The sequence below is a fragment of the Haliotis rubra genome, unplaced genomic scaffold, assembly GCF_003918875.1.
Source record: "Haliotis rubra isolate DU_JTF1 unplaced genomic scaffold, ASM391887v1 Scf96, whole genome shotgun sequence".
NCBI lineage: Eukaryota > Metazoa > Mollusca > Gastropoda > Lepetellida > Haliotidae > Haliotis > Haliotis rubra.
In genome coordinates this window covers 446,138-470,408 of record NW_025767701.1, presented here as the reverse complement: position 1 = coordinate 470,408, position 24,271 = coordinate 446,138, and the positions used below count along the sequence as shown (strand labels likewise).

The 24,271-nt window shown below is 37.0% G+C and overlaps 2 protein-coding genes across 4 annotated transcripts in view; both read left to right on the top strand.

The window, feature by feature from the left end:
• The window catches only part of LOC124265084, a 212,507-nt gene that overhangs the window by 102,414 nt on the left and 85,822 nt on the right, over positions 1 to 24,271 (top strand). The gene's annotated exons all lie outside the window — the stretch shown is intronic.
• Positions 18,841 to 23,076, top strand: LOC124265056. Of its 3 annotated transcripts, XM_046699851.1 has the most exons (5): positions 18,841 to 19,426; positions 21,295 to 21,336; positions 21,586 to 21,819; positions 21,874 to 22,723; positions 22,948 to 23,076. In XM_046699851.1, exons 3-4 carry the CDS (start codon positions 21,633 to 21,635, stop codon positions 22,674 to 22,676), a joined length of 990 nt encoding a protein of 329 aa, XP_046555807.1. In that variant the 5' UTR covers positions 18,841 to 19,426; positions 21,295 to 21,336; positions 21,586 to 21,632; the 3' UTR covers positions 22,677 to 22,723; positions 22,948 to 23,076. The 3 variants fall into 3 exon arrangements, with proteins under 3 accessions (XP_046555807.1, XP_046555809.1, XP_046555808.1); XM_046699853.1 differs by having other exon boundaries at positions 18,844 to 19,426; positions 21,586 to 21,803; positions 21,858 to 22,967; XM_046699852.1 differs by having other exon boundaries at positions 18,844 to 19,426; positions 21,586 to 21,807; positions 21,862 to 22,967.

The window sequence follows — 24,271 nt, the reverse complement described above, 5'->3', positions numbered from 1 at the left end:
TTTTGATACAAACTCCCGCCCTCGAGGCTGTTCATCAATTGTTACTTTACCCTCGTAAAACTTCTCACGGAAAATCAAAACAAGATGATGAAACTTTGTTAAGTAAGTTGGTTTTTTGTTGCTTTTTTGTTGTTGTGTTCTTTCATTTATGACCCAAACGTTATGAATGTGTTTATTCCAGAGTTGGTCTAACGTTTTTATTACATTCTTTTTTCTTTTTTCACGAACCAATTTGGATCTAGATTGTGATTCATCAGCACCATTTTGATCCTTGGAAGCAGACTATACCTTCACTTTTATTAATGGAAACCAGGTTATAACTTGAAAACTAGGTTGGAAACAAAAACTAACTAAGCACATGGAAACCAGCGCGAGTGGCTAAAGTCTCGACATGGATACCATCTGGATACAGGTGAAAATGTAGTTTCAGTTTGAATGGAAACTAGGTTATAACTTGGAAACTAGTTTGAAACCTACAACAAACTCAAACATGGAAGCCAGGTTGAAACCTACAGTAAACGAAAAACATGGAAACCAGCTGGATCCTGCTTGGAGGAGTGGGTAATGAATCGCACTGGAAACCAGCCGGAAATGGTGCAAACTTCAGTTTCAGTTTTCATCGACACCACAATGAAACTATAGGAAACTACCTGGAAACCAACCGGAAATGGTGTTTTCCATGGCATTTCTTCCCAGTTTAAGTGTTCCTGGAACCAGCTTATTTTTGTAGTGTTTAGGAAAGGTAAACTTTTAACGTGATGAGGAACAACTTTTATGGTGTAACAACTTAGTCATTGCAGTAGATGCAACCTTTTTGTTTTGCTAGATAGCGTTAACGTATTGCAAAAAAAGGAGTTAACAAGCGTGCAAGTGATGCTGGTCCTTGATCATAGTACTGCGCATCTGACATCAATATATGTTGGGCCTGAAGTATGAAAAGAATCATACAGACAAATATGATAATTAAATGAATACAAAGCGCAACAAAGGTTGTTAAAAACCAGATGTGTTGTGATATTGTTTCCATGTGTATATTTCATTTGGAAACTTGCTATACAGATAAGTGGTGACTTGGTTGATTTCGTTGACGTTGGACAGTAAAATAATATTTGAATATTGCTGTGCTTAAACACCTCAAAGGATTTATCATCATCAGAAGCATAACAACATTGCCAACTGATGATTGCAACAGTTGAATTTACGTAATCCGACTCAGCTTCAAATAGGCATGCTTGAAACTTGGCAGTTATTCAAATGCTTATGTTGTGCTCAAATCAGCCCTTATAATATTTTAGCTACCTCACGAACTGAGCCAGTGGTCTTAGATTTTTACCAGGGAATCAACTGATGCCAATTCCTTTGATATCGAATTTCACTCGACAATATATGCCTAGAATTATTTAGCAGCATGGAAATGATACTTAGCTAGGTATTTGCCATATATTGTGTAATTACCTCAACAATATTACCCAAAGATGTATTGTGTGTGTATTTCCTAAATAAGTTAATGTGTTCATGTGTCTATGTTTCAGAAATGAATTGTTTTTCACTAGTGACTGTGGTTGGACACATGTTAAAATGTACCCATCAATGGAAGTAGTTTCTGCATTATTATGAAATATTATGAATATATATATATATATGCACCATACCGCTATCATCCAGGAGCCCAATAGAGAAAAGTCAATAACAAGTGTCAGCGCATAACACAACGGACTCACCGTAAAACGTTGAATTTGACGAAACTGCGCCCTGATTGCTCCAGTGTATAGGCGTTTAGCTGAGATAAATAAAATGCCGATGCTCTGTACTTGACACTCTATTTCTGAACAAGCATCTGCCAACGGGGGTTTCAGTAAAAAATCGCAGATGTTGTAGCCTAAATTGTAACACGTCTTGGATTGACGTGAACCTGCTGCAACGGATACTACAGCAATGACCATACCCCTGGTGTGCTCACATCACAGATTTCTGCACACTCGCTTTGGATGTAAACTTGCAATTATGATGCGTTTTCTCGTTTCCCGCTGCACCTGATCATTGTATTTCTTCTTCACGCTTTCTGACCAAATGTGTTACTTTGGACTCAAAGATCATGTTCAAACAGGCTACTTGTCACTGCTGTGTATATGACAAATGAAAAAAGTAAAATAAACGACCTCCCGCACAATTATTACAAATATTGTACATGTCATGAGGAACACCAGTGAGAATTATTCACATTAATGGTTTTGGTAGCCTCTTGGAAGATAGATATTACCGTAGGTTTCAGAATAATTAGTTTCACGTTCATATACATGAACATTAAGAAAGTTCACCAGAATGTAAGGCCACATTTGCCTTTCCGTGTATACCAGTAGCTGCATTGAATTTACTGTGGTTTGTACTTGTACACTGGTCTGCAAAAAGACTTCATTCAGAGCCTCTTTTGACAAATGATTCATTTAGATCTCATAGGTGTATAGTTAGTCCATGTACCCCTTGACAAGTGACTTTGTTTTGTTATTTTTGTGTTTGTTGGTTGGTCTGTTTTGTGTCCATAATTTGGCCCATAGCCTTAACAGAAATGTGGATGTGGAATTCCCCATTTACCCAGTATACGGATGGTTTCCAGATTTCAGGAAACCAAGTCATTTTTGTAGTGTGGTTTACAACAGCAAGAACAATCTTATTTTCTCAATCATGAGCAACAGAAGAAGAAGAAGAGCTTTATTCAGTATTTATGGCCACATGACCAACAGTACAATTCAATAAGCAAAATATAGCACATTGTCAGGCAAAAAAATTACAATTTTTACAGGTAAATATAGTTTAAGATAAATTGCAATATTTTTTAGGAGTTTTACATTCTTTGTTGCAAGCAGCTGAGTAAACTTTGATCTGGTTGGAGATATAATATAAAAATCAGGAATGTACAAAGAGCGTTGTTGTGAATAAAATGGACATACGAGTAAGAAATGATACTCATCTTGTATCAAATCACAATTACATTTATCACATTTAATGGAATCAGCATTTACCTTATTAAAACGGTTGTGTTGAATTTTAAGTTTATGACTCATGCATCTGACTTTAAATAAAACTCGTAAGAGATCTTTATCATAGCATAACTCTGATATATATTTTTCCGGGTCAAGTACATATTTATATGACGAGTAATGATTTAAGAATGATGAAGAAGTGATTTTTGCATACCACTTCTGTATATCTATATCTTTACATCTCTTTATAAACATTTATAAAACTTGTTACATCACCACAATCTTGAGAAAACCACACAAAAGAAAACCAAGAGTGAAATAAAAGTAAACGTACAAGGGATACCCAATTTCGACCACCATTGTCGTCGTATGTTTTTTACATTTCATAGCATGCCGTTGGAATACGATAACTTTCCATATTCAGGAGTCTACACCAGTACTTTATACAACGGGTGAAATACTGTACACAAAGATGGCTTCTACCTGTTTCACCGAGTACAATATTTGAAGATACAGTTTTGCTAACTCGAAGATATCTTTTGAAATAATAACTTTGTATTTTTTCAATGTTTGCACGATAGGTTAACCCCCATCATTCTGCACCATAAAGCAGAATCGGTGCAATTTTGCTATCAAATATAGTAGATGCCACATTCAAAGAGATATTTTGATAAGTTCTTAAAAGAAAAAATATCGGAAATGAAGCCTTCCTAGCTTGTAAAGCTAATGTTTCACATGCTTAAGACCAGTACAATTTTGATGTGAAAACAATGCCAAGATATTTATAATGAGATAAAACCTTCATGTTTGTACCATCATAAAGCCATTTTTCGTTATTTCGAAGATAGCCACCATTCCTGAAAACAATAATGCAGGATTTATCTAAGTTAACTTCTAGACCCCATTTGACACAAAATGATTTTAATGTATCCAGCTTTTTTTGTAAACATATTACTGTGTCATCAATGAGAATGACGTCATCTGCGAATAACAATAAAAGTATATCATTCATACCATTTTTCACAAATATTCCACGTAGGCCACATGCGTTCATTTCATCTACTAATTCGTTGATAAAGAAAATGAGCAGAACAGGACTGAGAATACACCCTTGTCGTAGTCCAGATGTTGTCGAGAATACTTCTGTTCGTACACTAGATATTTTCACACAAGCAGATACCTTATCATACATGTTTTTGAGGATTCGTATTATTTTCCCATGTATACCTTTTGGAGATAAGAGCATATAAAAGCTTGTTTCTGTCTATATAATCAAAGGCCTTCCGAAAGTCAATGAAAGCTGCGTAAAACCGATGTTTACGTTTTCTTAAATACTTTTGGCATGAAGCTTGCAGAACGAACATATTATCAGCTGATGAGTAATCGAGCCTAAACCCTGCTTGACATTCATGTAATATATCGTTTAAATCTAACCAGATACGGATTCTGACTTCGAGGATAGAAGTGAATATTTTCCCGATTACATTCAACAAAGAGATTCCACGATAGTTATTTGGTTCATGGGTGCTTCCTTTTTTATGGAGTGGAATGATCAAGCCAACATTCCAGATATCAGGAAAAATGCCACTGTCAAGTATAGCATTAAACAATATTTCTAGGTAGGGAAGTATGCAATGAGCATGTTTGAAGAATTCGGGTGGTGTTCCATCAATACCTGGGGATTTACCAGATTTTAACACTTTGATTGCATTTTCTATTTGTGTTCTGGTAATTGGTGCAGATAAAAAGTCAATATTGTTACAGTCGGCTCAGTAATCATGCTGTGTCAAAAATGCGTCAACATTCTCATTGAACTCAACATTTGTTTCCCGACACGTCGGGTTTAACAAGTTCTTAAAATATGTCACCCACTTATCTGCCGTAATTGTGTTATTTTCATCACAATTGCTCAGTAGAGATTTTATCTTATGCCAGAACTTCTTACAGTCGACACTTTTAGCTGCACTCTGAATCTCATCAGCAATACCACCGTTAAACATTCTACTTTTATTTCTGCACAAGAGGCGAAAGTGTCTCTTTGCTTCAATGTATCTGTTTAGATTTTCATTTGATCTGCATTTGGGGAACATATTAAGCCAGTAGAACTTGTATTTTGTTTAACTTTCGCATTCTTCATCAAACCAATAAGGTTGAATATTTTTTTATTTCGGGATCTGAACTTCACGACATTGAAAGTGACTTCCCACAAAGTGGAGAAACTCAACAAGTTTCTTGGTGGCACCATTGATATCAGAATAGACTAGATCAAGAAACCCATCTAATATACGACTCGCTGTACTAGACGCTACAGGCTCATTGAACTTGTCTAAACTACCATTATTCCACCTGAACTTTACGAGTTTTTCACACTCTACATTACGAACACTGGTTACTGGCGAGTTATCACCACAATTCTCGTCGCATACCTGTTCAATGCACGATAGAGGCAGGTGGTCAGAGTCTGACCGCGATTGGACAAACATATCCTTAATCAAGTAAAAACAACTGCTCGACGCCAATATAAATCAAGACTGAAACCATTGTGTGTAATACCTGTAATAGACCCAGTTTGATCACCTTTTTTCCTACCTTTAACTATATGTATACCCCATACCTTGCACACTTCTAGCAGAGCCAGGCCATTCATATTCACTGTAGTGTCTTGTGTTACTCTAGTCTCACTGGAACTGTCGGGAAGATACAAATCTGATAACGGTAAGAAGTTCAAATCACTATCATCTTCCAACAAATAATCATCGATTGAGCCCACCCTCGAATTGAAATCACCTAGCAGTATTATAGGAATAGCATCACCGTAATCTGCTCTAATAGTAGCTATTTTATAATCAAGCTCATCAATGCCATTGGAATCTGGGTCAACATAAAGTGGGGATCCTTCTGGTAGTATATAAAGGAATCCAACAATGAAATTTCTCTTAAAGTGAAAAAAGACGCCATTCTCCCAGTTGGGATATATTCTTTGGAAAACCTTCTCAAACGATTTTCGGATATAAACAGCCACGCCCCCAGAATAACGACCATATTTCCGTAACCGTTTGGCCGGTGATGCATGACATATAAATTCTGTAAATAGACCGTAAAGCGTAGTGGAATCACTTTGCATCGTTTCTAAAAGACCAAAAATGTCAAACTGTGCACAGAAATCCATAAATGAATGATCTTTTAGGTGCGAGTGCAGACCATGAATGTTCCATGCACACATGTTCAAGTTCTTGAAGAAATCAGTCCCCGAGTCTTGAGGAGTAGACCTTGTTTCCAGCTCAGGGTGTAGGTCACGGCCGAGTTCCTAGGCTGAAACAGACGCCCCCTGGGTGTCCCTGGCGCCGCTCCCCTGGGACCAAGGAGGCGTCCCTCCATGGGCCCCGTGAGAACTGCGCATCGTTGACTCCCGTCGGGCATTAGTCAATCGTGTACTGATCTTTCTGATATTGTCATTATCATACACATAAACATCGCCATCAATGATTAGCTTATCATAGGAGAGAAACGAATTCTTTTCGTGATTGCGAGCATCAACCATGAATGGAATTAAAGCTGCGCTCGTCTTCCTAACTCTCTCTGTATAATCATTAGCTACTCGGAATTGTTCATAGCCTTTAAGTTTCTGCTTGGCAAGATCAGTTATGCTTACCTTTTCCTTGTAGGATAGGAACTTCACAATGATAGGCTCACGGTTTCCTCTGCTTTTAAGTCGGTGAGCTCTCTCGATGTCGATGCTGTCGGCGTTGTCCATACCGAGGTTGTGGTGTAGGAAGTCTCTCACAAGACGTTCAGTCTCTGCCCATTTCTCTCCTACAATGCCTTTCACTCCGTGAATGATGAGATTATTTCTCCTACTGTGGGCTTTATCCACTGCATCCTCGAGTCTTGATAGTCTCTCTTTTAATTCTGAGTTTTCTGTCTTTATTTTAGTAAACTCGTCTGTGATTTCCTTTCTCGTGTCGAACTTATTGTTCAGCTTGCTTATGTCAGATCTGATCAGATGAAGGACACTGGTGTTATCTTCATCACAGATGTCAGACTCACCATGATCAGAGCTGCCCTCACCATTAAACGCTAATGTAGGTAATCGTGTCTTAGCCCGGGCACCCCCGCTCGCTTCACCCGATCCCTTGGGCCAGGGTTCGACTCCACATCCGAACACAGTTCAAAAAGGCGGCGGACAAAAGGAACAGATGTTACATTCAAAACATCCTTCGTATTATTTTCGTCATTGAAAATGTTCATTGTACATACACAGAGTTCGAATTGAAACGATCGCAGAGGTATTTCCCACTCGCGTGAATAATCAAATTCAGAACGAGTAATAACTTCAATTGTTTTTTCAATACTTGCCGTGAGTTGCTTCGACTGGGACAAAAACATCCAATGCGTCCACGCCAACAATTTAGTGAGTCTCCCATGCTGCACGTGAAATTTCCAGCTTCACGCTTGACTTGTGAGTGACAGCTATCGACAATGCATTGTTTTCAGATCATGTACAATAACTTTCGATATATAGCTATAAATTCTGCTTCGATCTGACAGATATTGCTTCCGAATACTCACACTAGTATGGGAAAACTATTTATCTCTCAGGGTACAAATAATGCTGTGTTATTTATCCGTTTTGTCACCTTTTTTGTCAGCACGACGTGAACACGTCCGATCACACCTGACGCATGCGCAACAGCCATTTTAGAAAAGCATTTTTGTACATCCCAAATTAAATTATATGCACATGCCGTCCCCAGATGCACCACTTATGCTCAGTATTAGAATGCACACATCTTTTGTAAATATGCATGTATCAAACCAGAAAAGGATACACACTTTTGTACGTAAATATTAACTATTTGAACCACAAATATTGTTTGTAGTAGATATGTATGACTTGAAATATATCTATATTCAAAACTGCACACCTGGTGTATGTTAGACTATGTAGAGTCCTGTATATATTGCAGACGAAGAGCTGAAACTACCTGATTATCACCCACTGTGTATCCAGTGGTGTCAGACGTGTGAATGTCAATAATCATCTTCTGTTACTTGAACTATTAGTTCTTACAAAGGTGAAATTATATAGGAGCACTATCTCTTGTAAGATGCTACAATATTCCCTTATTCCATTCATCTCAACATCTGATCATCTTGAAAATGATACTGCTTACATCTCTGTAAATGTCACTGATCTTTCTTCTGTCAATTAAAACTATAAGTAGCTGTTCTTACTAAGGTGAAAATATGTACTTCTCTTTGGAGATGTTCCATTATTCCCTTATACAATTGTTCTGCACCTTTAATCGTCTGATTATGAACCACAACTTTACAGGATTGATTTTGCAACATACAAGACACAGGACAATAAGAAATCACAATATATATAATCACAGTATATATCTCTATGTATTGAAACTACATCTAAATTGAAATTGTACACCTGATGTATGTTTGACTATGTAGATTCCTTTATGTATTAAAGGGCTACTAAGAAAACGTAAGTATACAAGTGTTAGATTTTGTTAAAAGATGATTGCAGAAGAATTGTATTGTATTCAGTGATATCAGACTGGAAAATGACACTGCTTACATCTGTGTGAATGCCAACTGATCTTTCTTCTGTCAATTGATACTATTAGTAAGTGTTCTTACTAGGGTGAAACTATGTAGTTGGAAACATCTCTTTGGAGATGTTCCATTTTTCCTGTATTTTATTGTTATGCACATTTGATCATCTGATTATGAACCAGAGCATTACAGGATTGATTATTCGACATACAATTTACGAAGTAATGGGAAATCACAGAACTGTCAATTTAGAGGTTAAATTCCCCCTGAGCACATCCTGGGCGGTATCGGTGAAGGTTATTGCCATAGTTGCTTACGATACTGACTTAGCATATAGATATGGCAGTGACAGCAAATTAAATAGCTAAGGTTCCACATTCTTTTGCATGGACATTATACAGATTCAACAGAAAGTAAGGCCACAGTGTACCTGCATTTATACCGAAAGCTACAGCGAATCTCCCTATATATGATAGGAAAACTCAACAGAAAGTAAGACCACAGTTTACCTGTATTTATACCAAAAGCTACATTGAATCTCCCTTCATATATGATAGGAAAACTCAACAGAAAGTAAGACCACAGTTTACCTGCATTTATACCAAATGATGCATTAAATCTCCCTTCGTATATGATTAGATGTGCCAGTACTTCAGATACTCGTCCGCAAATAGATGTCATTCAGAACCGCTTTGACAAATAATACATTTCGATCTTAACAGTGTTCTATAGTTAAACCATGAACCCCTTGGTTTTTTATTGGTTTGTTTGTTTGTTTGTTATGTGTCCATCATTTGGCCCATAACCTTAACAATATCTCACGTGTGGAATGCCTATATTGGTTCACAAAAGAAAGAACAAAGTCATTATCTCAACCATGAGCAACAACCAATTTCGAAAGGCATTTATGCACATGCTAGAAAAAAGCATTTCCACTTGAGGTATTCACGTCCCCAGTTCACCACCCATGCTCAGTAGAAATATACAAATCAGAAAAGGATACACTCTTTTATACGAGAATATTAACTATTTGGAAGATAAATATTGTTTGCACTATATTTGTATGTTTAGAAATTCTACGTATCTATATTGAAATTGTACACCCGATGTATGTTTGAGTATGTAAATTCGTTTATCCATTACAGAATCGGCGTCGATGCGTAAGTATAATACACTCTTAGATTTTGTTAATAGAAGATTGCAGAAGAATTGTATTGTATTCAGTGATATCAGACTGGAAAATGACACTGATTACATCTGTGTGAATGTCAACTGATTTTTCTTTTGTCAATTGACACTATTAGTAAGTGTTCTTACTAGGGTGAAACTATGTAGTTGGACACATCTCTTTGGAGATGTTCCATTATTCCTTTATTTTATTATTATGCACATTTGATCTTCTGATTATGAACCAGAACATTACAGGACTGATTATGCGACATACAATTTACAAAGTATTTGGAAATCACAGAACTGTCAATTTAGAGGTTAAATTCCCCCTGAGACCATCCTGGGGAGCATGGGTGAAGGTTATTGCCATTGTTGCTTTCGATGCTGTCTTAGCAGATAGATATGGCAGTAACAGCAATTTAATTGCCTAAGGTTACACGTATTATGCATGGACATTGAGAAACTTCAACAGAAAGTAAGTCCACAGTGTACCTGTATTTATACCAAAAGCTACTTTGAATCTCCCTTCATATATGATAGGAAAACTCAACAGAAAGTAAGACCACAGTTTACCTGCATTTATACCAAATGATGCATTAAATCTCCCTTCGTATATGATTAGATGTGCCAGTACTTCAGATACTCGTCCGCAAATAGATGTCATTCAGAACCGCTTTGACAAATAATACATTTCGATCTTAACAGTGTTCTATAGTTAAACCATGAACCCCTTGGTTTTTATTGGTTTGTTTGTTTGTTTGTTATGTGTCCATCATTTGGCCCATAACCTTAACAATATCTCACGTGTGGAATGCCTATATTGGTTCACAAAAGAAAGAACAAAGTCATTATCTCAACCATGAGCAACAACCAATTTCGAAAGGCATTTATGCACATGCTAGAAAAAAGCATTTCCACTTGAGGTATTCACGTCCCCAGTTCACCACCCATGCTCAGTAGAAATATACAAATCAGAAAAGGATACACTCTTTTATACGAGAATATTAACTATTTGGAAGATAAATATTGTTTGCAATATATTTGTATGTTTAGAAATTCTACGTATCTATATTGAAATTGTACACCCGATGTATGTTTGAGTATGTAAATTCGTTTATCCATTACAGAATCGGCGTCGATGCGTAAGTATAATACACTCTTAGATTTTGTTAAAAGAAGATTGCAGAAGAATTGTATTGTATTCAGTGATATCAGACTGGAAAATGACACTGATTACATCTGTGTGAATGTCAACTGATTTTTCTTTTGTCAATTGACACTATTAGTAAGTGTTCTTACTAGGGTGAAACTATGTAGTTGGACACATCTCTTTGGAGATGTTCCATTATTCCTTTATTTTATTATTATGCACATTTGATCTTCTGATTATGAACCAGAACATTACAGGACTGATTATGCGACATACAATTTACAAAGTATTTGGAAATCACAGAACTGTCAATTTAGAGGTTAAATTCCCCCTGAGACCATCCTGGGGAGCATGGGTGATGGTTATTGCCATTGTTGCTTTCGATACTGTCTTAGCAGATAGATATGGCAGTAACAGCAATTTAATTGCCTAAGGTTACACGTATTATGCATGGACATTGAGAAACTTCAACAGAAAGTAAGTCCACAATGTACCTGTATTTATACCAAAAGCTACTTTGAATCTCCCTTCATATATGATAGGAAAACTCAACAGAAAGTAAGACCACAGTTTACCTGCATTTATACCAAATGATGCATTAAATCTCCCTTCGTATATGATTAGATGTGCCAGTACTTCAGATACTCGTCCGCAAATAGATGTCATTCAGAACCGCTTTGACAAATAATACATTTCGATCTTAACAGTGTTCTATAGTTAAACCATGAACCCCTTGGTTTTTCATTGGTTTGTTTGTTTGTTTGTTTGTTATGTGTCCATCATTTGGCCCATAACCTTAACAATATCTCACGTGTGGAATGCCTATATTGGTTCACAAAAGAAAGAGCAAAGTCATTATCTCAACCATGAGCAACAACCAATTTCGAAAGGCATTTATGCACATGCTAGAAAAAAGCATATCCACTTGAGGTATTCACGTCCACAAGCTCGACACCCATGCTCAGTAGAAATATACAAATCAGGAAAGGATACACAATTTTATACGAGAATATTAACTATTTGGAAGATAAATATTGTTTGTAATATATTTGTATGTTTAGAAATTCTACGTATCTACATTGAAATTGTACACACGATGTATGTTTGAGTATGTTAATTCGTTTATCCATTACAGAATCGGTGTTGAGGGGTAAGTATAATACACTGTTAGATTTTGTTAAAAGAAGATAGCGGAAGAATTGTATTGTATTCAGTGATATCAGACTGGAAAATGACACTGCTTACATCTGTGTGAATGCCAACTGATCTTTCTTCTGTCAATTGATACTATTAGAAAGTGTTCTTACTAAGGTGAAACTATGCAGTTGGACACATCTCTTTGGAGATGTTCCATTATTCCCTTATTTTATTATTATGCACATTTGATCATCTGATTATGAACTAGAACATTACAGGATTGATTATGTAACATACAATTTACGAAGTAATTGGAAATCACAGAACTGTCACTTTAGAGGTTAAATTCCCCCTGAGCACGTCCTGGGCGGCATCGGTGAAGGTTATTGCCATAGTTCCTTACGATACTGTCTTAGCAGATAGATATGGCAGTAACAGCAAATTAATTAGCTAAGGTTACACGTTCTTATGCATGGACATTTAGAACATTCAACAGAAAGTAAGGCCACAGTGTACCTGCATTTATAGCGAAAGCTATAGCGAATCTCCCTGTATATGGTAGGAGAACTCAACAGAAAGTAAGACCACAGATTACCTGTATTTATACCAAAACCTACATTGAACTTCCCTTCGTATATGATCTGGAAAATTACACTGATTACATCTGTGTGAATGCCAACTGATCTTTCTTCTGTCAATTGATACTATAAGTAAGTGTTCTTACTAAGGTGAAACTATGTAGTTGGACACATCTCTTTGGAGATGTTCCATTATTCCTTTATTTTATTGTTCTGCACATTTACACATTTGATCATCTGATTATGAACCAGAACATTACAGGAATGATTATGCGACATTCAATTTACGAAATAATTGGAAATCACAGAACTGTCACTTTAGAGGTTAAATTCCCCCTGAGCACATCCTGGGCGGCATCGGTGAAGGTTATTGCCATAGTTGCTTTCGATACTGTCTTAGCATATAGATATGACAGTAACAGCAAATTAATTAGCTAAGGTTACACGTTCTTATGCATGGACATTTAGAAAATTCAACATAAAGTAAGGCCACAGTGTACCTGCATTTATAGCGAAAGCTATAGCGAATCTCCCTGTATATGGTAGGAGAACTCAACAGAAAGTAAGACCACAGATTACCTGTATTTATACCAAAACCTACATTAAACCTCCCTTCGTATATGATTACATGGGACAGTACTTCAGATACTCGTCCGCAAGTAGATTTCATTCTGAACCTCTTTGACAAATACTGTATCATGCTGAAATCCACCTTGATGAGAATGCGGACAGCTTTAGACTGGTGCGTTTTCAATGCTTGTGAGTATATATCTCTATGTATTGAAATTACACCCAAATTGAAATTGTACACCTGATGTATTTTTGACTATGTAGATTCCTTTATGTATTACGGGGATACAGAGAAAACGTAAGTATAAAACTATTAGATTTTGTTAAAAGAAGATTTCAGAAGAATTGTATTGTATTCAGTGATATCAGACTGGAAAATGACACTGCTTACATCTGTGTGAATGCCAACTGATCTTTCTTCTGTCAATTGATACTATTAGTAAGTGTTCTTACTAAGGTGAAACTATGTAGTTGGTCACATCTCTTTGGAGAAGTTCCATTATTCCTTTATTTTATTGTTCTGCACATTTGATCATCTGATTATGAACCAGAACTTTGCAGGATTGATTATGCGACATACAATTTACGAAGTAATTGGAAATGACAAAACACTCACTTTAGATGACATTTCGTGTATGGGTGGCCTAGACATTGCATGACTGAGGTTATAGATATATCCGAGGTTGAAGAGTTTTGTTTGTTTATTTGGTTGGTTGGTTGGTTGGTTGTTTTGTGTATTTGCTTTTGCGTGCGCGTACGTTGTAGAAGGCTGGTATGGTCTAAATTTGTGAGCGAGTAATAAAGCCTGACCTGGAGTAATTATAGGTTTCGTTTATTGGTTTTTGTAGGAGGTATTTTACAAATATTTACTTTGAGTAATTGGTCAGTTTGTAAACGTGTGCTTTGGATTTGTGATGTCTTAACCAGGTTATGAATGTGGGGTGTCCATTTTAGATGTGGGTCAAAAGTTACACAGAGGAATTGTGCTTCTTTTTTAACGAGATTTCTTCGTTGTTAAGGGGTAGTTTGTTGGTATGATGTTGCATGTGCCTTTCAATTTTGGAATTCTAATCTAATTTGTTATCATAGTTTAATGAGGGCCAGAAGGATTTGTTATTTTCTGTTTAGATTTTGCCAATATTTTCCGGGAATATGTTGTTTATAATTGAAGAAGGTAGGTGAAAGAATGCTTCCTTGTAAGTTCCATTATCTGGTGGGTATGGGTCTGATAGTGTTGCGCGATTTGACTTTATCGAAAGTTCCACGTCAATATGCATGATTATTAAAAGCAGAGTGTAAAATCGAATATTATCTACACCAGAAAAAAGCTACATTGCGTCTCCCATCATGCATGACATGACGGAACAATACTTAACACAATTGACAAATTGACAAGTAGGTGTCTTTCAGGACCTCTTTGCCACATTAATAATTTTTATCACAACCAAATGGTATAGTTATCCCATATGTCCTCTGACAAACATATGTCATATGTTTCACACCCGTATCAGTACCATGTGCAGAATGCACTATTACAGCACACTAACCGAAATAATTGCATTGTCTCAATCGGAACACCCAGGTTCCGAGGACACTTCAGCGAATCCTAAACACAATCGTGTCGACTTAGGGTATTGTTAGAGACAAATATAATGAATATATATCACAGGTAAAAGACAGTTGTAAATATGTACTGTGGACTAGATTAAATAAAGCTTTGTTTGGTATAGACCCTGATATGTACATCGGTGTTGTTTACATAGCTCCAGAAGGTTCTAAATATGCTGATACATTCTATGGAATTGAGAAGTCAGTTATGAAATACCTACCAAATAACCTTACGTGGTGACATTGATTCAGCAACTATAGCTAGTAATATGTGAGATTACAAGGTGTTTGATGAATATAATTTGAAATAATTTGACCTAGTTAACATCGAAAATGATGAATTTGACAAATTAAAGGTCACATGTAACGTAAAACACAACTTTGCAGATTCTGATATCTTTCAGTATGGACTTGCCGAAACAAAACATCAAACATGCCAATTCAACATATAAACGCGGGTCAATCGGAGTTCAGACGATTCACTAATTTTCTCGTAGCGCTTGGGGGTAAACTGGTTTCAACAGCTGGGCTGCGTTGCGCCGGGCTGCGCTCATAGCACATGAACAGTGAAATAGGTTTGCGCAGCTTGGAAGCGGATTGTCCGGTGAATATTCGGTGAAGGCTTTGGTGTGAGCTATTTTTCTAATGTTTTGTTGATATTTCACAGGCGCGAGCTTTTTATATGTTATGACAGTAGATTACGGATTTAACTGTTTATATAATTACATTTGTCTATTTAACCACACGTTCTTCTTACCGAGTCACTTTCTCAGTTCGATACTTAAAAGCAACGTTATTTAGCGTTGACAGAATTTCTAACTGTGATATAGATATGTCGTTGTCACAGACAAAACTCAATGTCTGTTGTATTGACACCTGTGTGTCTGCCTGCCTGTCTGCTAATGACAATATTCAATACACAACGTTGATCCCTTACCACATGCAATTTGAACTTAACACCTATCAGACTATACACCATAAACAAAACGCATTGATTTATGGCCCGAGTTCGGTCTCTGTCACATTATGTAATTACACAGAAAGGCAGGTGTGGTACTTGTGCACATGACATGTTATGATGTCTGTTGATTGCAAAATGTTATACACAAAAAATGAGCATCTATTTACAAAACCCAAAATCTCTATATATACACACACACAATGAGCCGTGAGGGCATCGGCAAATGAACCAGCCGTTACACTTCAGTGCACACCCACCCGCTCTGACTGGGGTGGGTATCCCGGCTGCTTCGTTTCTTGGGAAGTAAACCCAAGTACAAAATATTGCACTTTTGATTTGCGATTGTACGCTTATAATTTTGTTGATATGTTTATTCATAATTAGCAATGTATATTATATGTCACGAATAAGTGATAATTGTGTTTCAATTATTTTTGATTTTTTGGTTGCATGTGACCTTTAAGTATGTCCCATGTACCAGGCACAGAAGACCATGAAACAGTTACTAATTTTGATGCAAATGATCCAATTGTGTAAAAAACATGATATGTTAAACAGTTTATATGCAACGGTAAAGTTAGTCAAGATAAACTTGTATGGAAAACAGCGTGTAAAGACACCAGTGTTATAGGTAATATTATTGCGTCTCTCAACTGTCTACTCCTATTTACTGAACTTGAAGTCTTGGAATTCTCACCTTTATATCAAGATGTACATTGTGCCGTCGCCTTTACTTTGAAATCAGTAGAAAATTCTGCTACGGGCAATGCTTTACACCAGATTACCGTCACTGTCCAAATCCCCCAAAGTATGATGAATCCAAGCCTGTACCATTCGTTCATAACATTGACACTGAACAAGTAAACCACATCATCTTACAGTCAGTTCGCCTACAGCATCTCGCACGTACTTACCTACGTTACACATAAATAGAGCAAAAAATAGACTTAAAATACCCAGTACCGCTCATGATTGATCAGTTATTTACTAGAATTCTAAACATACGGCTAACGAATCTCGACGTCCATACAGGCAGGATTTTGAAAACGACGGCTGACAAAAAACTCGTTCTTCATTGGCTCATGCATTACCTAAAACTTTCAAAGAAAACACTAAATTGTGCATTTATTGATTTTTCGAAAGCTTTTGACACTGTTTGGGAAGAGAGAAAATGGTAAAATATGCAGAAAAAGATACAAATATGCAGACCCCTAGACTCTGAAATTAACTATAACGAATATCATTGGGTAAATGTCATAAAACATATTTTACGAAATGTTGGCCAAAGATATGTTTTTAAAAAAAGCCGTAAGAATACACCACCCCATGGTTAGTCTCAAATGTTGAAAGAATTCTAAAAGACCAGTTCATTCAAAATTGGAGGCAGAATATTTCATCAAAATCTAAGAGCCATTTTTATCATTACTTTAAGGCAATTCCAAAGTTTGAAACCTATCTTTTTCTATCTAAAACTATATCTGTTCCGGTTTTAAAATTCAGAACGTCAAATCATAACCTTCCGATTGAAACTGACCACTGGAGTGGTGTACCCGGAGAAGAAAGAATTTGTCCATTATGCAATTCTCCTGCAATTGCAGAGGAGTCTCATTTTATGTTTCAATGTGAAGTTTTTAACGCAAGATCGATCTCAACTTATTCCTAAAAAATTATATCACAACGATTAAAATTGTAATTCTGTTTAAAAGTTACACCGTTTTGAATCTAATATCTGTATTTTTTTATATATTTTGCAAGTGTTTGTGTGTTAACTTTATGACTCAATGTACATTCCTTCCATCTCGTTATTCACTATATATAGTGCTGTAAACTTTTCTATTCTCTCATGTACCACTGCTGGTGGTTTTCGAGAATAAAACTGTCTATGACACAACCCAAAATACACACATTTGTGATGAAATATTAGCTATCTGGATGACAAATATTTTTGGGAATTGTATGCACTGAAATTATACATAGGATGCTTTTTGTAGATGTATATGTACATATGGTAGTGGCGTGGACTTGATTTCCCTTATTTACAACCCGTTTCCTCCTCGTTATTCAACAATGTGGAACCCATCAACCACGCCTATGATACCCTTGGGCAACCCGTCACTTCCTCATTTCAGACAAAATGAATTTAGTTAAACGTGTAATTATTCAATAAATGAACACTGTTAGGACAACAAGCTGTTATACCGCATATCAACTCAGCTCCCATACAAGACATGATACAAATTGTAAGTCAGAACATGATATACGTTATCATACAAGTTAACAATTGCTGTTAAACAGAAGCGCAGAAGTATGGTGAAACAAATCGGTGCGATGTATATTTGTATTTGTATTAGAATCTATAAGATGAACACGTGTATAAGGAATTGGTCAGATACAATTTGGTGTTCCTGAATGGTTAAACATAGGCAGATTATTCAGAAATAATTTTTCCTGTATAAAATTCAAGTCACATTGGTATTTTGATGTTGTGATAAAATTGTGGATTGATTTAAGAATGTTCATATTTTCAAAAGCAGACAAGTATTCGTTTCCATTCATACCTATTTCCAGCTTATGGTCATGGCAGTAGAAATAAATGTTACTTTTTATGTGTGTAAACATTACACACGTGAAGAAATAGTGTAGAAGGTGTTCTGTGTGATATCTGCAGGAACAATCTGGCCGGCATAATGTGCATGTTAGCGTTGACGAGTCTAAAGCGGCAGTGCACAATTTGACAAAAACGAGATCCGAAATTGAAGGAAAATCTGCGTTTTGTTGTCAAATGTTGTTGTCATTTTTTAAATACAGAGAGTGTAGGGGACGCTTTCTAATTATTAGGTAGACAATTATATAACTGGTTTATGTCAGGAAGAAACGATATGGCATAAGTAACAGTCCTACAGTAAATACCTCGTACTCCAGAATTGTTATTTAGGATGTTGTTTGAGATTTCGGAAACGAATCTTGGAATCAAGACGCAAAGATAACCTGTGAACAGGTGACTGAAAATTTTAATGAAAGTACTTAGTTTCTGACAGTGCCTTCTATCGCTTAGTTTTGGTGTCGTTAGAAAGTTTATCATGACTTCTACCACGAACTGCATCACAGTTGGAATGAACCTTGACCGAAGCTGAACCTGGAGGTGGTAACAAGGGCAGATAATGTTTATTTCATGAAGATATATGTTAAGACATATTATGATATGTACTTGACATTTTTTCGATATCGCCATGTAGGAAATTATCATATTTGTTGTCATCAATTTATCTTATTTATATGGCCATTAAAACTGCCTGGTCATCTGTTTATGGTCTGGTGCACAGAAGTCAAAGGCCGCTAATAAACCCAGTAATTCAAAGGTCATACTTTTCTTTTAGCTTGCCATAAATTTGATAATTAGGCAAAATGTCAACAACTGGTGAATGGTATAGGACCCACATTGACATGTAAGATAAAGCGCTTTAGCGACATCGTACAAATTAGAAAAGAAAACTGAAATGAAATGGCGCAATTTTCACTTTTAAAATGCACATTTGCATCATGACACTCCACCCGATATTGACGCTGTTGGCTTTTCAAATTCGCATTCGACACGAAAGATAATGCATAAATATGATAACATAATGACGCAAGTGTATTCGATTCATTACAGGGGATACCTATGGTGACGTCATATCACTGAAGAGCCTTGCACGTTCAGGTAAATAGACATTATCTCATACTGACACACCTATTCCGTATGCTCTAACTTTAATGAAGTCATTTATTATTGTCGAAATAGTATGGACATATCTTGCATCGTCGTGAGCATACTTACTTTAAAATTTCGATAGAAGAACTGTGTTCATCGTTACATTTGAGACGCTAATAAAATTTAATATAATATATTGTTTGATATTGCTTTCCTTATAATGATGTTAATAGTTAACTGTCCGCTTGAGATATTGTGGTTAACTTTATGTTCTGTTCGTAAATAGTGGTCACAAATGGTCTTTAAAGGGCAAGTAAATCAATGACAATTTTTCTTGTTACATGAGGTTAATTTTAATGATAAACCATCAAAACTAATATATCTTGGGGCCTGCCCTAAAGGTACTAGCGCAGCGGTGCAAGGAAAATCCTTTCATGCGATTCTTCGCAGCTATAGTACATGTGTTCTGGTTCTACAGTGTCTGTTACGCCCTCAGAAACTGAAATACTTGTACACATTGATATTTGCCTGAAACGTCACTTTTGGTCGTATGTTGTGAGTAACTGAAGCGACGATTAAGAACTTGTAAATATCTTCTATCCTGTTTTGGACCAACGATTGTCGAGTGTAAAATCTTCATCGTGTTTGTTTATAGATTGTGTGGTCATGTCAAACACTATAGGGACCAGGGTGTCCTTGAAACACATAGATATAGATTTGCAGCACAAAAATACAACGATTCTGTAACAGAACACTTTTTTCGTGTCTTCAAACCAAAAGTAAAACAGCACTGCGATAATGTTTAACTTGTTTCTGTTTGGCCATATCACTCTTAAAGACATGGATTCTCTTGCATGAAGTGGTTTCTCAAGCACCAAGTAAAATAACAAGTGCATTAGCGTACTCAGTATGCAGCAACTCAATGAATTTGAAAAGTTTTGATTTAACACCTTCGGTGATCCTTTTTGCGTCGACCTACCCGTCAGTGACATTCGATTATGATTCGTCATAAAGTCATGTAGTCTGGTCCTCTTCCTTCGCAAATTCCAAACGAGCAAAGGTTTGGCGTTTGGCATTAATCATGTCGGCCCTACGATTGATGATAATCTTAGTCAATGGCCCAATGGAAGACTCTTTCTGGTCAGATAATTTTGGTGTAGCCCATATCATACACAATGTGTTCACTCACTTATTGCAACGTTTTAAGCTTGAAGTGAAAACCATTATTTAGTCGTTACATTTGATGGGAAATTCACCAGTTTGTGGTGTATGGGAAATTCCTCCGGAGGCACGATTTTGTCGTTTTGGGGACGATGGGCAGGTCGTTATTTTATCGACTGCTTCATAAACAGAATTTTCAAGCCTTTATGATCCAGTATGCCGTAACGAATTCAAAGCTGCAAAGTGGCCTTTTTGAGTATAATTGCCTTTAAGGGTGCTGATTCAAGATCGTTTTGTGTTGCCTTTGACAACGATATGCCTTCAGTGAGAGCACAGTCATGTGTTCATCTGTAACAAACTTACCTCGTTTATGATATGTATTCGTATATCCGCAATCATAATACTAGTTGATGCTGTCCGTTTCATTTACAACTAGGGCGATGGGGTAGCCTAGTGGTTAAACGTGTGATACCCACATGGGTACAATAAATTATGTGAAACTCATTTCTGGTGTTCCCCGCCTTTATATTGCTGGAATATTGCTCAAAGCGGCGTTATGTCATATTCAATCTACAAAACAATATCATTTAGAACTTTTATTCCACCTTGCGTGACATTATATGACCTTGAAACAAAGACCAAAACACTCCTTTCATAGATACGTGTATTTGTGTCACTTGCGTACTCGTACTAGCAGATAAAACTGACTCTTGCAGCTCTCCGTCTCCATCCACTGCCGGCCTCTGCAGTAAAGTTGTGTAAGTATTTTACTACATCCTAACCTTTCGACCCTTCCTATCATAATGTCTAGTCACATGTCAGATTTTAGTCATAAACAGCTTTATGTATTTCACATTTACCTTGGTGATGTCAACATCGATTCACCCAAGATAGTCAGTGCTACCTGTGGAAATATAAACATGTGTACCAAAAATAATACTCTGTGCGGTGTAACTGTAATGATAACACATACTGACCTACTGGTAAAACTCAGGTTTTTGTTTCAGATGCCTGTACAACATGCATCCGGGTTTGCGGGGATGCAAACTATCACATGGGAACAGAGGATGATGTATTTTTCATTCACCTACACCAGGCACAGGTTGACAGAAAAACAAAGGGAATGAAACCATCTGCGGAGTATCAATTCAAGAAGGCTTTATCTTCAATGAGAAATTCTGGTGGTGGTGTTCTGTTTGTGCATGTTGGCAAAGGCATATTCAGAAAAGATAAAGATGCATTTCAATCAAAATTTACTGACGACGAGATGACCTCGGACGAAGATAAAGATGCATTCCAATCGACTGTTGTCCCAGTATTGGGCGCAATGTTAACTGAAGAGGAGATAATGTCAGATGGCTTTAGATGGCATCGTGCAGTGAGTGAAGGGGAGCAAGTGTACAAAGTAGATGTCTTGCCATCCGAAACGTTTATAAGTGCTGACTTGAAAACAAAGCTGCTTGCTTGGTGCGTAGATAAACATGTCACTGCGTCTGTTGAGAAATTAAGGCAACTTCTGTTGTCTAAACGCACCGTATCAACGACCGAGCCCACTGTACAAGGATTGCCTCATCTGGACCAAGCTGATGCTGTGAAGATCTATGTTGACAGAAATGATGACAAGCATGTCTACCAGTCACTTGGTGCACCTTACCGTTCAGTAAGCGTATGGGTGAATCATATCATCAATTCTTGTTCATTACCGCAATATGTCACATCCATTTCCAAGAGAAAGCAGGGTGGGTCTGTATATGTTGGCGTGACAGGTCACAACAACAACGATGATATGGATGGAGTATCGCTTCCCTGGCAAGGAAGGAAACATGAATTGCAGAGCATGCTTGCAGAAGAACTGCAGAAAGAAATATCTGTTTTCAAGAATAGACATTCAGATATTGTACTAAAACCCAAAGATGTGTTTCAGATTAAAATCCATGACACTGGAACAAACTGCGGCATCGTTGAGGTTGCGGTGAGGTCTGTTGATGGATGTGTGTTCCATGATCCTTTAGGTCCAGCTTCCTTCAAAATTGAAAAAGACTCTAATGCTTTTGTCAGGTTGTCCTTTGATAAGTGGATGGAAGTGGCCACAGGCTGAGCTACACTATGGTCACTTAAACCAGTCACCTTTCGGGGTAATTTTGGATGGACTGAGTCCTTCAAAGACAGACGTGGTCTAACTGATTCACCCAGTGTGAGGTAGAAACAAGTATTTGCCCTCGTGTACTGAGAGCAAGCAACGTGAGATCTCCATCATTCAACAAATTTGAGGTAACATGAACACTGAATCAGTCTTGCAGATGACCTTCCTTATCCTAGACATCATTTCACGGCGACTTCGAGAATGACACAGTAGTTGATACCACAATAAACATGGTCTGTACAGTGAGTTGTTGTACGCCGTGAACTTATTGCAGCATATGCGGTTCTGAGGTGAGGTGAAATTGGGTTTAACGTTGCGCTGGAGAAAACTTCGTTCATGTGACGACGTGCATGCGTGTCTAAGTGCAGCTGCTTGTACTAGCCCAGACTTAAGCTGGTTTTATAGTGCTAGCCCAGTGAGATACCACGCCGCAGTGAAGCATGAATAACCCACTCAGACACATTATACTGACTCCGAGCCGACCAGTCCTTCTTGTAACCATTAATTCCGAGCGCAAGGCAGGGACCAACAAGTTCCATATTTTAACGTGTTTTGGTATGACGCGGTCGGGGCTCGAACCCGTGACCTTCCGCTCTCCGGGCGGACGCTCTAAACACTACACCACGGAGGCGGTCCTATGCGGTTCTGCCTCACCTCTATTATATATACAGTTGGTGATAATTACATGTCCCAGAAGTGTAACTGCTTTCACATGTATGAATACATAAGCTGCTGTCGTCACCAATATATGGGTGCGCTTCCGTAGATGCAACATGTACATTTAATTACCATATCTGAACAAGCTATTTCATTTCATATCCTCACTGTAATTAATATATACTACATACGTTTAAGTTAATATATGACTATCAAATTTTAGGGTGTATTCATACTTATTGTTTGTAGTATATTATGTCTCATTCTCACAGATAATTTTTGTTTTGCATAGTGTAGGCCGTGTATTGAAATCCAGCAACTTTGGCAATTTTTGTCGATATATATGTTTTCAAGTTCATCGGAAATTTATCACAGAACACTGAATCAAGACATCAGCCTGTACAGAGAATTGTTAATATGTGCATGTAGTGCATCTAGTTGTGTATTCAAATTATTATGTATTTAGATGGTGATATTTTCCATGAGCGAATCTATGATTGTGCAACCTGGTGTCACCGATTAGAAACTTCTCATGACACATGGACATGTATCTTACTTAATAATTTTTTTCTTTAAATACCAGGTACCCATAAACTACTGTGGTTTATGTCTGCTATAAAACATTGTATGTGTTGTTTGATATGTTCAACATGAGGCAAACTATTTTTAGATTTGGTAGAATTTGATAACTGATAATATCGGTGGATATTCCCTTGAACAGGACTAAAGTAATGTAAAATAACCGTGCCATCAATACAATACGTAAGACCACTTCATTCAAAGTATATTTATTACTGTCACGTTTTTAATAATAGTTTTCTGTTCTGTTCTGTTTATGTTCGGCTTCATTTGTCAGTAATTCGCAACAAATAACAAAGGAACTGAAAGTCCTG

Bases quoted from the DNA above. Each gene is read 5' to 3' on its own strand.
- LOC124265056 (XM_046699851.1), top strand. From the start codon at position 21,633: ATGGGAACAGAGGATGATGTATTTTTCATTCACCTACACCAGGCACAG. The intron at 21,820-21,873 runs TTCAATCAAAAT...ATAAAGATGCAT, and splicing joins CAGAAAAGATAAAGATGCAT to TCCAATCGACTGTTGTCCCA.